Source organism: Mixophyes fleayi, chromosome 6 (assembly GCF_038048845.1).
Source record: "Mixophyes fleayi isolate aMixFle1 chromosome 6, aMixFle1.hap1, whole genome shotgun sequence".
Lineage (NCBI taxonomy): Eukaryota > Metazoa > Chordata > Amphibia > Anura > Limnodynastidae > Mixophyes > Mixophyes fleayi.
The window spans coordinates 75,797,858-75,816,318 of NC_134407.1; the positions used below are offsets into that span (position 1 = coordinate 75,797,858).

The window sequence follows — 18,461 nt, forward strand, 5'->3', positions numbered from 1 at the left end:
GGAGCTGGAACGCTGAAGACTAGATAACCAGTTGCTCTGGCACCCTAATGGTGTCAGAGCAGAGTATATAAAGGAAGTGGGCAGTGGGTTGGCAGTCAGATGCGCTGACCGCCGACAGGAAGTCCAGCAGCGCGTCCCGTTGCTATGGCGACGGGTGCGCATGCGCACCACACCGCCAAAGGCACGTCCCCGTTGCTTGGCAACGGGGCGCTCAGCAGGAAGCAGACGCCCGTCCCTGCCTAACGAGGAGGCGCAGGGACGGCGTCTGATACCAATATTGTTTCTTTTGCCAAACTTTGTTCGGAACCAGCTTAATGATGCAACTTTAGAACATGCATTTAAAAGTGTGACTGAGGTGAACGGTGTGTGAAAGCCGCTCAGCCTGCAGAAAGTAAACCATATTTTGTTGTTAAAAATAACTTTCTGTATAGATTTGTTATTTTACGGGCGAAAAGGTAGAACAGTTAATGGTTCCTCAGGTTCATGTATCTCTACTGTTAAAAGCAGCACATACACATGTCAGTGGAGGACACCTGGGTGGAAGATAAAGCACGAGAACAAGTTCTGCTCAGGTTTAACTGGCCCTGTGGGTACATGGCAGTGAAAATATATTGCTAGCTATGTCCCATTTGTCAGAGAACCTGTCCCAAACCCATGTACAGGGCTCCTCTCGTATCAATACCGATAGTACAAGTCCCCTTTAAACATATAGCTATGAACCTTGTGGGGCCACTGAAGAAATCTGCTTGTGGGCACCAATGTATACTGGTGTTACTTGACTATGCCCGATATCCAGAGGCAGTTCCCCTATGAAACATAAAGTCCAGCACCATAGCTATGGAGCTTGTATTGATGTTCACATGCTTGGGAATTCCCAAGGAAATTCTCATGGATCTGGGCATGTCATGTCCAAGGTGATGAAGGACATGTGCCAGTTGTTAGGGCTGATGGCTCTTCACACCTCTGTGTATCATCCATAAACTGACGGCAATTTAACCGTACATTAATGCACATACTAAGGAAAGCTGCAGCACAAGAAAAAAGGATTTGGACACTCTTATTCCATATTTGTTGTTTGTCGTCCGTGAGGTACCTCAAGCCTAAACAGGGTTTAGTCCATTTGAGTTATTGTACAGAAGACAACCCAGGGGTATTTTGGATATGCTGAAGGAAGGGTGGGAGCGGCAAGGCTTCAGGGAGACAAATCTGGTAGAGTTTGTGTCCCAAATGAATGACTGTCTGGGAAAAATAGGACTCATTGTACAACAACTTGTAAAAGAAACTCAGGAATTGCAGAAGAGAAGTTATGATAAAAGTGCTATAGTTTAATTTTCAAGCCTAGGGACAAGGTCCTAGTCCTGGTCCTTACCCAGACAAGCATACTTTTTGCCCACTGGCAAGGTCCTTATCGAATCCTAGAGGCTGTCGGTCCTATCAATTACAGGGTCCGTCAATTGCTTGTGGGCACCAATGTATACTGGTGTTACTTGACTATGCCCGATATCCAGAGGCAGTTCCCTCTGAAGGGAAGGGAGGAACAAATATACCATGTCAATCTCCTTAAACTATGGTATGATGAGGACACCTCTTTTCTGGTAGTGAATACTGTCATTGAAAATTCTGAAGTGCCCATAGAGCAAGTGTTATCTGTTAGGCAGAAATAACAGACTGAAAAAATGATATGCTGGAACAGGGATGTCTTCTCTCCCATTCCTGGGTTCACTACTTTAATTGAACAAAACATTCTCACTCTGCTGGGAGTGAAAGTTAAGGAGGTCTTAGTTTCACTGAGGTCTGCAGGATTAACAGCTAGTCTAGTAAAGTGTGCTATAGCTATGAGAGTCTGGAAAATAATTTGCAGTTAAGAACCTTCCTAAGCTTAGTAGGTTACTACAAGCGATTCGTAAGCCATTACGCCACTCTACCTGCTCCACTTACAGACATGTTAAAGAAAAGTTGTCCAGATAGGGTAGCCTGGTCTGACTCTGCAGAGGCTGCTTGGTCAGATATCCACTTAGCCCTCTGTTGCTCTCCAGTTCTACAAGCACCTGAGTATACCTGGAGGTTCTTCCTCCAAGACGATGCCTCCGGTGTTGACTTAGGTGCAGTCTTATCACAGGAGAAGGATGGAATAGAAAATCCTGTCCTGTATTTGAGTTGGAAGTTACCTTAGAGGGAACAAAAATATGCAACCGTGGAGAAGGTATGTCTCGCTATAAAATGAGCACTAGAAGCTCTGCGCTATGATCTCCTCCTAGGCAGATCATTCTCATTAATAACAGGCAATGCCCCATTATGGTGAATGCAGATCTACCGGGATGTCAATGCCAAGGTAACCCGCTGGTTCTTGGCACTTTCAGGTTCTCAGTGGGGCATAGACCCGGGATTCTGCATCAAAATGCAGATGCACTGTCACAAAAATTTGCGATCCTAATGAGGTCCGCGACCCCCAACCTGGTGACGCTTGCCCTGCCGACGAATGAAGAAGCCAGCAGGTACCGATGGCGTCACTTTCAAGTAGCACATTATGTTTTGCTGTTCTTAACCTGCTATTTTAACGAGCTGCTGCCTGTACAATGTTATTTAGAAAGCCTAACATTGTACAGGTTGCACCTCACATGCCAAGGTGCAAAGTTACTACTGTTGTATGCTTTGCTCTCCTTAATTACTTAGGCCCTTATTGTGGAGGAATATGAGCACTCATATGTAACAGGAGGCTGATTCCGAAACTGTTAAGACAATCATCAGTAAATGTTGGAAGTTGTTCCCTTGTGAACCTAGATTACAAACTTGGATGTCTTTCCTTCAATGTATATCATATAAACGTAATAGATCTCTTAGTGAATATTTGCTACATAAAAACTCTACTTTCACTACTTCAGTAATTTGGCTGCCAAAACCCCCTAAGGGCAACTACAAATGTGGACATTTGTACACTGTTTTATTATGAATGCTAAATATATTTTAAATTCACACACTAGAATTTAAAACAATTTTAAAAGTTTTTGAATTGCTCTACCGAGGGGTTATATAATCATTTAGTCGCACCTTAGTTGCTGTAACTGCCTGCACGTATGCATCACTATCACAGGAAGCACCTATTCAATGTTTGCTGTCCGGTGTAATACTGGGAACCAGCCCAGCATGTTTAGTACTGGAGCTGGTTAAGGATTTTAGGGGGTGGGGGGGGGGGGGCGCTACCGTATTTAGTGGAGATATCCCATTCATTTCAATATGTTTTTTCATTTAGTACACATGCTTGAATTTAATTGAAATTAATGGGAAAGTTCTTTGCTTGGATTAAACAACCCCCTGACTCATCTCATTGGTATTCTCAAATGATTTCTAGATTATCTCTGTACTATACCGTACACTGTAGAATCACTGAATTCTGAGATTTTGAGAGTTCTATGATTTAGAATTTATTTTTTGTGGTTGGAAGAAATAGTGATTTACATGGTGAGTAGCCTGATTTGGTGAAGTGTAAATAGCTAAGTAAACCTAAAAGATCCTATTTTTACTCAAAATTTGTCTCCTGATCTACCTTTATACCTGATCATTTTCAATGGACATTTCACTGTGTAATCCCGGAACTTTTATGTGCGTCAGTGCACCTGGTTTTGAACTATGCACATGGATTGGTGTTTACGAGCAGGATGGTGTATACACTTATATGTAATGCCATCGCTGAAAATACCTGGCAAATATATGCACTTTGTAAGCACAGTGCAAAATTGTATGGCTTGAAACTGCCAATTGTGAATTACTCTCATTGTATTTCCTCAATTACATTTTAAAAAAAATAAACACATCTTTTTACATTTCAAAAGAAGCATAAGGTCCAAGAGTGCTATAGAATGTACAGAAATGTGTTCTTATAGATAGCATAAAATAATATTTGTCACGGGGACCACGTTGTAAAGTATTTAATCCTTTATCTGTTGTTTTCCTACTGAAAGAATAAACATTGAAAAATGCCTTGCTTTTTTTCCAGATGTAGAAATTATTGCATATCCGGATGAAGAGAAGTTAAAAGCAGCTAGTACATACTTCCTACATTATGCCGGTGTCATGTTTGAAGACGCCATGTCCTACAAGCTGATGTTCTTTCCACTTTCCGTCCCAAAGTCCACTTTGTACATACAAGGTAGGGTTAAAATCTGAATTTATGAGCTTGTGTGTTTCTGTGAAGATATATTTATTATAATCTTTTTTTTTCTTGCCTATCAAAGGCAGCATATTATATTTTAAACACAATCAGTGTGTGGGTAGTATCTTTATTTTTCAGCTGCCAGTTCCGATCAAAGTGAAGGAGTGGGCCGGACCAACCAATCAGAGTTAAGGGAGGTGGGATTATGCTATCCCCCCCACCCCCCCTTCCCACACACAAAAATTTCTAGGTCTGCCCCTGGTCTGAGAAAGGACTTGCATGGTCTATGGAATTAGTTACCAGATAAATGTTAATATCCATCTATAGCTTTTGCTGCTCTCCTAAACTGATCCTGCATCTAAGCCAAATGATTGTGCACACTGTATGCACAAATGGACCATCCACTTTGTCAATGGAGGACTGCACCTCTTTTTATGCATGGTCTTTAAAGACAGTCAATAATGCATGTTAGCCACTCACAGACCATTAACTCTTTGACTTGTAGATATTGTGGTGCCAGTAATGTAACTAATGTAATGTAACTAAAATACTACATTACTTAGTAATATAACTAACTGTATTGTTTCCATCAGTATTCTTTACAGCTCATTAAATCTAAAGTTTCTTCAATTTTAGAGCACTGCTATTCTTCCAGTTGTGATGCTGCTCAGTATTTTGATTCAGGATTCACACAACTACAAGCCTGTGTTGATTCAGCAATAATAAAGGTAAGGCTCAGAACAATAATTAATTTTCCTTTTCTACTATCTTAGAGTTGTCCATGGGTTTTGGGCAGGCAGGGGCTGGCAGGTATCAGCCCGGGGGGCGCACAGGCGGCCGCATCACATGACACGCGATGTGGCCGCTGGCAATATTAACCTATTTTTAGCATGGACGGGGGGGGGGGCGGGGGGAGGCGGCCGGCCCGAACAGCCGTTAGACTGAGCGGCCCGGGTGCCCGCTGCCCCCCTGCCCCCCGGTCCAGCCCGCCCCTGGTTTTGGGTAGTTTTAGGAAGTAGAGTCACAATAGAGAAATAATAAAGACTTACCCTGTACTAGCCACAAGACAACGCGTATTAGTGCACATTTTGTTTTATAAAGGTGTTTAATTGATTTGAGGGTGAAGATTTTTTTTTAGATTTAAAGACATCCCAGTTTTGCATAGCACAGTAGAGGGATTTAGCTGAGCAAATGGAGTAGAAAGGAAATATGAAGTATTTGACACTTGAAATAAAGGCAGACTTTTATGAAACAATTAAATATATCGGAAAAAAACAGAAACATTGCATTTATTAGGCAAGAGGACTAAATGGGACAGTAGCAATGAAGAAGAGTTTTGTTGTATTTAGAGGCATTTGTATATAACACATCTTTATATGAATTAAAGTTCATACATTCAATTTGTTTTAGAATTCATAATAAAAACCTCTGATAACAGTAGATAAAGTAATCACATACTCCTCTCTGGTTTATAATCACCAGCATTATGCTCCAGAACCAGAGAATGACTATTTAAAGATCACCTGTCATGTTTTAAATTTGTCATGTTTTAAAAAAAAATTGGGGGAGGGGATCTGTGGATGACCTGCTACGCCTCAGTCCAGACTGCAGCATTAATCCACTTTGTCAGGTGCCTGTGGAAGGACAGCGACACGGTATGGTTCCTAGCTGGATACACCCTGAACATACACGCTTTAGGGTCAGCATCCAGCGAGTTTGCTCTGGACAGATATCTAAATATGCCTGCCAGATACCAACCCAGAACTTGTGTCATTACACATGGTGCTGTCATGGGAGCCAGACTATCTAGCTGATTAGAATAAAGCAAAATATATTGTTAAGCTTTTTAAGATTTTGTTTTAGCTTTTGTTGACTTTCAGCTGTTTTTATAAACCATACAGGTTTTCTTTCTACTTCAATTCAGCTATTGTGTGTCTCTTCTTAGTTACTCTTGCGGCCAAGTATGAGTATGGAACCACTAGTCACTAACAATAGTGTATAACCATAAATACCCTTTGCAGAATCTGAGTAAACCATGTTGGTAAATGAAGAACATGCTTTAATTTTTTTATAGTTTAATATCACAATCCCCAAACAACATATAATTTAGCAAATGTGGAGTGAGCAGAAGCACATCTATACTGACAAGTGAGAGAAACAGGGGTGGACTAGGCAGATGACAATGGAGACGTATCTAATAGTATGCCATAAAATAAGGTCAGCTTTCACCACTGCTCTGCTAATTTTTGGAACTAATATCTGTTAATTACAGATACTGGTAGTCACTACTGCATAATTGTGTAAATTACTAAAACTGCCACATTACTGGATACTATTAATGGGCATTAATACAGCTATCATAATACTGAATATCACTGCAACTCGCCTATTACTGTGCATTACGTCTACGATCATCACTGTTGACATATTACTGGGAAAAGTGTCGGACTGGCCAGGGTGTCAGCTTGGCCGATGGCAAGTGGGCCCCGTGGGCCCCTCATGTAGTGGGCTCCCTTAAACATTAGACAATATGTTATAAATGTTAATGACCTTTTAGTAGCTTGAAAATATAGTAGAAGTTCCAATATTATTACTATATGCAACTGAAATTTTCAATAAAATCATTTTTCGAGGATACTTTATATTTAAGAATATAATAAATAACTGAATAAATAATTTTGATTCGGGGTATGTGAGGCCGACCCATGCGTTGTGTAAGCTTAGATCTTTACTATTACAACTGCTCAATGAAGCTTAGCTGGGGATCATGACGTGCAACCAGAGTCATCTTTGTATCAAGCTATTGCATACATTGCAAAGACAACACATATTATTCATTGCGTCGGCCTCAGTTTGAGTTTGCATTATCAGCTCTTCACCTCGTGCTTGTTGTGTTTTATAAAAGGTATGTATTTAATTAATATTTTTTTATATACTGTGGCCATAAGTCCTTTAATTTAAATATAATGTATTTTCTGTCATTGTATAAAATTAGTGCAAAAATACTAGGTAGCATGCATATTTAAGCTGCAGTCTCATTAAATAATATATACACATAATGCAAGTTCAATAAATAATAATACCTTTTTATTTTCTCTGCAGTTAAAATTACTGTGATATTCCCATCGCCGTGTTCTAGCACAAATACATAATGGATCTCGCTACTGTACTGTAGAAATTTGTTACAATACGCTACAACAGTATAAATACAAGGTGCAGAATACAGCAACCCAATAATAATAACAACTACAATTATTATCAAATGCAAAACTACAAATAGCCAACTTTGGCAAAAGCTGGATTCAACATTTAATTGTAGATGTTCATTTTTCCCAATGTGGAATATTTTTAATTAAGTTTTAGTTTTAGGAATATTACCCCTACCAGCATGGAAAAGAAAAAGCATAAATCAGTTTAGCATTATTATTAGTTATGTGCTTAAAGGTGTCATCTGTGAGCGACTACTTTTAGTAATGATGGTACAGGACAGGGACTTTTTGATCTATTGGGGCATATGCAATTAGCTTTTCGGTCAGCGATTACACGCAGCTGCACGAGTCCTAATATCGCAACATCAAGGATTTCCGTGCGCAGCCCATAGGGTTGCAAAGGAAAATCCGCAATGTTGCGGTACCGTATTGTCACTTTACATGCGCAGCTGCGGACCGAAAAGCTAATTGAATATGCCCCATTGACTGAAACATTACAGCATCTTAAAATTGATCCCGAAAAATGTTTATCTGATAGTACAGATGGAGCTGCAAGCTACCATGGCCAGTATATTGGTTGACAAAGTAAAGTTACTGATCTGGCTGATCAGCATGTTCATGTGTGGTGCTATGCCCATGTCTTGAATTTGGTGATAACTGAAACAACAAAATGTTGTGTGCCTGCAGTTTCTTGTTTCAAGTTGCTCCAGAATTTAGCAACGTTTGTGAAAACATCATACAGGAGAATGGCTCTATGGATAGAAATTGTTGGAAAACATCTAGGGCAAAAATAAATGAAATGATTAAAGTTAATTGGCGAGACAAGATGGTCAGGAGAATCCAATACAGCAACAATTATATTTGAACATTTTGATATTGCTGCCGTCAGTACTTTTGTAAATCTATTGACATGTTTATCAATGATACAAGATTCAGAAAACTTTGATGCAAAAACAAGACAAGAAGCAAATGTTTTACTTCAAAGTGTTCTAAAGTTTGAAACAATATTGACAGCATTTAGTTACTTGTAAATATTTGAAACCACAGCCCTGTTACAGACAAGTGGTTTAGATATGTTTCCTGCATGGAGTATAGTAAATTCAGCTACAGTAAAATTGAAGGAACAGACAAGAACATTTGATAACGTTCACAGAAAGGCATTGGATTTTGTAAATAAATGTAATGACAAAATTTCACAGTTGAATATGGATGAAAAGCAAACATTGGAAATTGACTCTTTGGAAACAACATTGCCAGTTAAAAGGCAGCGGAAGAAGAAAAGACTGGCAGATGAGCTTATAGATGATGAAGGAAATTCTGCAGATTCTCTAGCTGATTTTTTAGTAAATGTGTTTGAACTAATAATGGCCGCATTGTCCAGTCAATAGATTCATGCTTTATACAACACAACAAGTTGTATAAAGATTTATACTGCTTGGACCCAGCAAAGTTTAAAACTATTGCAGAGAAGGGCCTTACAGATGAAGGTATTATTAAGCTGTACCCACAAATCAGCAAAGATCAAGTAATATCAGAATTATTTTCTTTTGTTTTGAACTTTGATGTATTAAAACTATTGATTAATGATGGTGAGAATATGGATTCCAGTTGCAATAAGTGTAAAATTTGTAGCATTTGCCCATTGTATATACTTAAAATTCTGGCATCCAACAGACTTCATGACAAGGCATAAGATAACCTTTATGAACTTTATAAAGTCATCTGCACACTATCAGTTACTCAAGTCCAATGTGAGAGGACATGTTCAAAGCTAAAGATCATAAAGACAAGGCTTAGAAATCCACTGTTTGTGGAGAACTTGGAATCATACATGTTGCTATCCATTGTAAAGGAATTGTTAGATGAATTGGATGCAAAAACAATTATTGACACATTTGCACAATCATTTAGTGAATTCAAACAATTGCTCTTAAGATAGTGGATTGCATGAAATATGATTTTGAACTATCTGTTACAGTGTAAAATGTTCAGTACAAGCAAACTATTTAAAAATATCCATTTATTTAAATGATAACAATCTATATTTTCATTTAGTATCTGCTGTATACTGCCAGTAATATGTACAATATATGTATACTGTAATTGCTAAAAAATATACATTTATTTTGGGAAAAATTTAATTACCCTTTTTCCATTTATGTTTTTTTAAAAATTGTATTTATTTCTTATAAAAATTAAATCATAGCCTTATAGTTGTGGGTGAGCCCCCTTTGTCTCCTGGCAACCAATATTTTTAGACCCAGTCTGCCACTGACTGGGAATTACTGCTGTTGGTAGTTTAATGATCACCATTTACTGATATATTGCTGAGCATTACTAGAATTGAAGTATTACTGGACAATACTGTTAGCCTGTTGCTGGGCATTGTTACAACTGGCATTATACTGAGAATCACTGTTTGCATATTACTGGGCATTATCACAACTTGCATGTTACTGGGCACTACTGTAAGTAGAATATTGCTGGGTAATATGCCTATAACCTGCATATTACTGTGCTTTACTATTGTGACATATTAATGATCATTACTGTTGACATATTACTGGGGATTTTTGTTAGCATGTGTCTGGGTATTTTTACTGCTGGCTGTTATGTATTTGCTGTTCTGTCTCAGAAATCCATTCTAGATTTTGCTGAATATCAGAGTTGTTGTGTGCCTTTCTCTGAGCAACCTTACTCACCTTGCTTCCTGTGTTGCTAACAGGATTGTACATTGCAGCTGATTATCAGGTCTTGCTAGACTCATTAAATAACAACTGAGCAGTCATCACTCTCTGCTCACATGCTTTATACCCAGCAACTGATTGGGCAAGACCAACATAAATACATTCATTGCCATCATTGTTGCCCTGCTGGTGTTAGGTTTACCTAGGCTAGTGCTTGCAGCATTATCCTGAGATTTGAGTTTCTCCTGCTGCTGAATTTCTGTGTTTGGCATTGGCTTTGCTTATTGGACCTTGCTGTTGGATCTCTGTCTGCCCTTGAACTCCTCGGGGTAAATGTATTAAGTGCCGATTTCTGCAAGTCGCCGGAAATCGGTAAGTTTGCAGTGAAAATTTAAAGCGGCAATGGCATTAAAGGCATAGTTTTGCAAAACAATGCCTTTAAAGTCATTGGCGCTTTAAATTTTCATTGCAAACTTGCCAGTTTCCAGCGACTTGCAGAAATTGGCACTTAATACATTTACCCCCTGGCCTGTTTATTGACTTTGTGTACCTCTCCTGTCCTCTAATCTGGCTTGCCAATTTACCATTCTCTTTTGTGTCCTGTTTGTCTGACTTTGTCTGCGTGTTGCTCCATAGTTGTGAGTCTCCCTAACTAACAACCAATAACAACTGTATACTACTGAGATCAAGTCCAAGAGACATCCGAATACCAGTGAACAGTGTGGTTCCGGGAAGGGCGGCTACTAATGGTGGAAAAACATCCCGCAGCATAGATTTTGTATAGAGGTTCTTAGTTGCTGATCGTGGGGTTCATAACACTGGCATACTGCTGGACATAACTACTGATTACTGGGCATTGCTACAGTTAACGTTGCTGCACATAACTGCCCATCAGTATTGGTATTTTACTTGGCATGAATGCTAGCATGGTCCTGAAAAATTACTGCTGGCATTTTACTGTTTATCCTTGGTGGCATATTAATAGACATTACTTCTGGAACATTACAGGACATTTTTATGGTGTACTAGTCCTGAGAATGGACTATATGTATTATGCGGCTCTTTAAGGTAAATGTAAAAGGGGGTAATGTGAGAAACTGGGTGGAAAGTGCAGTTTCACAATTCACCGTGACAACAGAAAAGCTAGAATCATTCCTGGGCATTAATTAATTAACAGTACCTTTCATTACATTATGTTAATACACAAAACGCGTGGGCAGGGGGCTAAAAAGCATTCTAAAATGTAATGAAGTGATGAGGTGTAGAATTAAGGTTAAACCAACAGCATAAACTTTTTTCGCCTTAAAACAACTTTTTAAACTACTTTTTATTTATTTTCAGTGCACTTGCTTACTCCATAAATTACTTTTTAACAACCATTTCATTAACAATATTTTAGTGCTACTTTTTGGAAATTAATTATATGTTTTGAAAACGCTACTTAAACATGAAAGAATTTAATCTTTACTGAATATTGCTAATTTTACACTCCACTGTTTAGTCTTTTACTTTCCTTTCATCATCCATCACTTTTATAGAGTAAAAAATATTTTTTAAAAATATGTTTTACACCTACCTCTCTATCTCCGTTATCTATTGATTGGCACTTAAAGGCTGTCAACATTGCAATATAAATGGACAAGGGTTCTTTGACTTATTTGGCTGTACTGCACCAAATTCAGGCATCGGCATCATCCGTGTAAATGGGATCAATGACCTTGCACTGGGATTAATGTCTGCTTTAGTAGTTGGGAGCTGGGCATGCAGTCAGGTGCTTCAGCTGTAATATGTGAATGAGCTTATGCTTTATTACAAAATATCACAGTTCAAATATCAAGTCTTGAAACAAGGAATAGGTGAGAATCAAGTGTAAATTTTCAATTTAAATATAAACTGAACTGAACATGTATTTATTAAAAGTTGTTACTGTGACATATTCGTTAACACATTCTTTATGCAATTTATCTCCTGTCACAACAGGAGATAATTTTTCAATGGATCTAAGCACATAAACAACAAACCTGTTAAGAAAAATATCTACATTTTCTTTATGCCTGCTAGACTAATGTTTACTTGCAATTTCAGCTGAAAACCAATCATTCAGCCTGGAAGGAACTGATGAAGACTAAGACCATGGTTATGGAGAAGCGGGCAGTGGTTGAAGTTGAGAGTTACTACCATGCCTTCATGTCAATATGTCTAGTGATGGCTTTCTCACCATTCGGATGTTCTCCAGCAGCTTATATTGTAGCTGAAAAAGAAAAGAAACTCAAAGAGTTTATGAAGATATTGGGGCTTCACGACACTGCTTTCTGGTACAGTCATGTGTTTTTATTTGTGATGATTTAAAACTGAATATTGACACATTAGATATCATTTATATATATTTGACAATGTACCTCTCGTGTTATTTCTAAGGATATTACAAGACGCAGATACGTTCTGTAACCATATTAGAACAAAAGGCTGAGGCAGCTTTCTTGCAGAGCACAAATCTTGGAGTGGACTTCTGGCAGAATGGTATTGCTGTAGTGGAGTTATTTCTTATGATGTATGATGAGTCCAATACCTAAGTCAGTACTGAAGTTGTGAAATCAGAACTCACTCTTTATATAGTGATATTTACAGCAGCTATGCTTAAAAAGATACATATTTGAATATGTGAAAAGTTACATTTGGTCTACACCAGGGGTGCTCTTGAAGGGGGCAGGGGTGGTTCCAGTTGGCCAGAAACACCATACACTCGAATAACAACAGTTCTGTGGTTTAGAAGTAGGGAACAGCTTCTAGACACCTCCTTCTGCCTGCATAAAAAAACTATAAAACAGTCTGCAGTCCCATTTCTGTGGGAAATCTGCTTTTGTATCAATGAACTTTGGCTTCAACAAAATGGCCCCATGATTGTTCTTACTTTAGGCGCTAGTCTATGGTTCTTGCTTATGTTTTATCTCTAGTCGTTCGGTGAATGTAGTCAGGCTGCCAAGAGGAATTTGGGGCCCCAGTACAGCAACCACCCCCCCCCCACAGGTGATAAGTAAGGGTGCTGTATGCCACCACGCAGCGGCGCCACTGCCAAAGGGGCGTGGCCACATGTTGGGGGCGTGGTCAATAGAGGGCGCGGCTGCACTTCTTTAGGCATGATATATTGAGGGAGATTCAATTGCCGTTGATGTGACAGGGTTAACCTGAAACAAATAATATTAGGGGTGGTACTGAGAAGAGCACTAGGTGTCAATCTGACACCCTGGCCCAGAGCTGGATTAAGGCTCTGGGGGGCCTGAGGCACTTTAGACAGGGGGCCCCAATGAAGAAACATGGTTATCATTTTAGACAAATGTTATACAATATACAGAAAATACTGTGTGCACTATTGTTAGGTGCACGCAGTTCTGCCTTCACAAGCAGTAAATGGTGAAGCGGGACATACGTCTCAACTGTCCTTGTAGTCAGACCAAAATCTGACTAATCGAGGGAGTCACCCATATTCGGGACTGTCCCACCATATTCAGGACAGTTGGCAGACTGTCCTGCTCTCTCTACCTGTCACTTTCACCACCTGTGGCTGCTGGTGTCTTTAGCTCATTTTCTGCTTGTCTTGATCCTGGAATGTTGGATGCCCTCTTTGGAATACAAATGGCTACATAAGATTTAGAAAACTCCAACCAGCCCCGGTGTTAAATAAGTAGTACCCACGTTTTATAATTATGCCTCCCTTCATCCCCAACATTAAAATAATACTATTCACATTTGCTAAATAGATCTATTGCCCTGACATTAAAATAATTTTGAACACTTTTAATAAATAGACCTATTTCCTTCCAATCAGCCCAAACATTAAATTCATAGTTTTCCCATTTAATATATAAACATATTTCTCTCCCTCCAAACAGCCCCAGCAATAAATTAAATAGCATTTACCTTTAACAAATATAACCTTTTACAAAAACCATCCCAGGCATTAAATAATTCATATTCAAATTTAATAAATAGCCCTCCTCCCCCAAATCAGCCCCATATTCAATTAATAGCCCCAAACCACCCCAGCATTAAATTCAAGGTCCTGTCACCTCACCTTAAATTAATAGGCCCCACTATTAAATTAAATATCCCCACCAATAACTTAAATTGCCCCACTATCACCCCACAAATAAAATAGCACCCATTAAATAATTAGTCCCCACCTGCACTCCACCATTAAATAGCCTACCTCCCACACTATATTAACCACCCTTCCCTCAGATATTATATAAGCATACTGTGCCCCCCCCCCCCTCACACACACTACATTAACATAACACACACAGGAACTCAATTCAGCCATGCTCAAAGCGGCATTAATTCTTTAACCGTTAATACAGTAATTTTAACACTGATTTCTGCTCGCGGCTCCCTGAGCACTATATTAATATGCTGCCCCCACACACATATAATATATTGACATGTTGTCCTCCCACACACACAAATTATATTAACACGCTGCCCCTATACACACACACACACACACACACACACACACTATAATAACATAATACACACTATATTAACATAACACACACTAGATTAACATACCCCAACCCCCCCCCCCCCTTCCCTTACCTTTTTCATTCTGCAGCATTTCACACATGGGATGGCACCTGTCACATGCATGTAGTAAAAGTAAGTTACTTGTGATATTCTGCAGTTTCTTGGCTGCTGAGTGATATGTTTTTTTTTAAAAAATGAAATGGTTGTGAGAGGGAGATGTGTTTATTTTGATGAGTTGTATTATATTTGGTAAGTGGTTATGTGCATGTGTTTGTTTTTTTTGCTTTTTTAATGTACAGGTTACTTTATGCTTTCTTTTTCTAATTTACTTATTATAAGTTATTACATTTATAAATATTGTACTTTTCTAATTATAATATTATTGCAGCAAGTAGGGTTTTTTGTGGTTTTTAGAAAACCAAACATTTGGAAACCCCCCTCCAGAAATCCTTTGTTTGCCCCTGTACCCATTTATACAGAGTTGGGTACATTAGAAACAACGCTCGACACACCGACACCAAATTCCCCGACACGAGGACACCGAAGATCTCATTGCCGACAGAGTGGTAACACAGACTGCTTGAAATAGAGACTTGAAGCAGTTGCAAGTAATGAAGATTGGATATTATTGAAATCTGTGAAGAGATATCAAACATGCACTACTGCAAGATGTTTCAATAATTAGAAGTTCTGCAAGGAAGCCTGAGACAAAATTCCTAAAGCAAGGATAGAGAGACTCTTGGCTGGCTACAAGAAACATTTGGAAGTTATGGTTGTTGGCAAAGAGGTGTTAGAAAATACTTCTTGACAGGGTGTCCGCATTTTGCACATGCTATCAATCTGTTAATCTTAGCAAATACTAATTGTGCAATATAATGTGCAGAAATATGTCATGTTTAAGTTTGCACCCTGCAGAGGTTAGGCTAACTTTACTTTGGAGGTTAAGTGAAAAACACAATTTAGCCAGGGGTGCCAAAGCGTTTACATTTAACCTTATAATATTATTATTGTTGAAGGTTAGTCTAAGAAGATGCTGTCCAAATGTGGAGAACACCTTTAATTGACACAATGTTGCAGCTTAATTGTACATGGAGAAATACAAATAGTTGTTAAAATTATGTACATATCAATAATCCAATTGAATTGGAACCTCTCCTATCCATATAGGGCCCGATTCATGGAACTTAAATGCTGATGCGTGCCATATTTTGCGAAAAATTGCTCTGCGCATGGCAAATATATGCTAGTGAACGCAAACAATTCATCTTCGAACGCAAAGGACTCTTCCAACTTTAGCATTATGAACAATTAATTAAATTATTATTAATGAATAACTCTAATTGTCAACATTAACACCCGGAGCCATATGAATTGCTTATAAAAGAGTGCCACTTACTTGATTCTGTTCAGAAAAACTTTTAAGACTCCTTAAGAGTCACTATCTGTGTTAAGCAACATTGCATTATATCATTCACCACAGTGACAAAAGTCATGACTGCATTTTTTTTTTAATTTGTCTTTTCCGAATATTGACGTTGGGACATCTCATTTGTATGTTTTTCTATATATGCTTCCATTTGAGTAAAAATCGTTGTATATAACTATCAGCACAATATTAATCAACAAACGTGCGCTTTCTCTTTCTGTAACTTTTTAGGATTGCTAGGGATTATTTTTACCTGGTAATTACTGATGCTTGACACCAGACATGGGCCTGTGTATTAGACTGGACATCAGGGGGTAAATGTATTATCGTCCGGTTTTGTCAACTCGCGGAAGTTTCCCTTTACAAGGCAGCGCCGCTTTAAATTTAAGCTGTCAACTCGCCGAACTCCCGCGAGTAGACAAAACCGGACGATAATACATTTACCCTCAGGTATGGGTCTGCTTATTAGACTTGGCAACAGTTACGAATTTGCCTAATAGGTGGGAACCCAATATGGCTCTGGATTTTAGGCTGGGCACCAGAAATGGTTCTGCATATAATACTCAGCACCAGATGTGGGTCTGCATATTTTACACGGCATCGGTTATGGGTCTCCATATTGTGCTCGGCATCGGTTATGGGTCTGCATATTGTACTTGGCACCAGTTATGGGTCTGCATATGGTACTCGGCATCGGTTATGGGTCAGCATATTTTACACGGCACCAGTTATGGGTCTGCATATTGTACTTGGCATCGGTTATGGGTCTGCATATTGTACTTGGCACCAGTTATGGGTCTGCATATTGTATTCGGCATCGGTTAAGGGCCAGCAATTTGTACTCTGCACCGGTTAATGGTCTGCATATTGTACTCGGCACTGGTTATTGGTCTGCATGTTATACTTGGCACCGGTTATGGGTCTGCTTAATAAATAGGGAACCTGATATGGCTCTGCATTTTAGTCTGGTCAACAGATATTGCTTTGTACATTAGTCATGACACAAGATATAGTTCTGCTTATTCGTCTTGGCACCAAATATGGGTCGGTATGTTAAACTTGGCACCCCATACTGCTCATTACATAAGACTAGACACTCGTTAGGGTTAAACTTTTTGTATTGGCATAAACTTAGCAGCTTCACACATTTGGAGTTGGCTCCTAGATTTGGATATATATGTCAAAGAATGCTAATACTATGAATGCCTTTGGAGCCTCCTCTGCTTCTTCACAGGCATATGCAGTCAGATCCGGGTCAGTGAGGTACCAAAGAAAACCTGCACGTTTGATTTGAAGCCATAGATGGAGAAGGGGTACACTTAAAAAATACCTCTCCCCTTTCTTCCCCCCAAAACAAAAAAACAAGGTTGTCAGTGCAACAGGTGATTGGTAATGTGGTTGTCAAAGGCATGTGAACATTCACTTTACAGCTGGTCCAGCATCCAGGATGGCTGGGATCCCACCATGATTTCTGCCCTGGGAGCTATTATTTATATGTGTATATGCATATGTTTTGTTTCAATGTCCTTTGTAAAAGAGAAATTGACTGAGGACACAGTATATTGGACACAAAAGGAATGCTCTTCACCTGTCACTCCAAAGTGATTGTATGGTTAAAGCACTGCACGTTGTGTTTTGACAACAGAATTGCTATTGTGTGAGGGGAACACCATTCCCCATTCATTTTTATGATTGGCCGATTGAGCATACGATCACTTATAATGCTAAAATACCCAAAGGCATAACTACCATACTAGCAGAAGGTGCAGCTGCTATGAAGCCTGCAGCTGGGATGGGAGGACCATCTCCCCTATCATAGCTCCACATGAATGTGTTTTATACATCCCAGAGCATATTCGCCAACATTTCGAAGTGCCCCTCAGGAGTTCCCGGAGAGAGTATGGCCGGAGGTGGTGGGGCTTGTCAAATAATGTCATGTTTAGCTCCACCCTTCAGACGCAATAACTCGTACATGTCATTTTACAGCAGTGGCGGCGCCAAAATGACGCAATTCCCTGAGAATCGCGTCATTGCGTCTCTAATTCTGCCCACTTCACTAGAAAGTGGGCAGATGTGGGAGGATTCCCTGCTCTCCCAGGAGAGTTGGCAAGTATACCCCAGAGCGGTGCAAGGGGTTCCTAACAAAATGTTGCTATGGGGCCCAGTTTTTTTTTTTTGTTTTTTTGTGGGGGGGGGGGGGAATGTCAATGTGGATTACAAGCTTACAAGACTGGACCGTTAAGAAGAGCAGAGTTGGTAAGTAGGATTGTTTTTTTTAATTTATAATAACATTTTGTGGTATTAAAAAGGCGTTTGGATTTTTTGCATTTTAGTATGTGCGGCTACATGGCTAAGCAGGCCCTGGGTGTCAGGGCATGGTGGCACTTGTGATTCTCCAAGTGCCAGCATGCCTGAGCTGCCATAGGTATGCTGGTGCTTGTAGTTCCACAAACTAAGTTAGTGTT

The 18,461-nt window shown here is 39.3% G+C and overlaps 1 protein-coding gene across 1 annotated transcript in view; it reads left to right on the plus strand.

Moving 5' to 3' along the window:
• ABCA5 (ATP binding cassette subfamily A member 5) overlaps positions 1-18,461 on the plus strand; it is a 150,524-nt gene that overhangs the window by 25,686 nt on the left and 106,377 nt on the right. Inside the window, exons 4-6 of the mRNA XM_075216871.1 lie at positions 3,995-4,147; positions 4,787-4,878; positions 12,132-12,361. Of these exons, the coding sequence (XP_075072972.1) occupies positions 3,995-4,147; positions 4,787-4,878; positions 12,132-12,361 (475 nt within the window). The remainder of the gene's footprint in view (positions 1-3,994; positions 4,148-4,786; positions 4,879-12,131; positions 12,362-18,461) is intronic.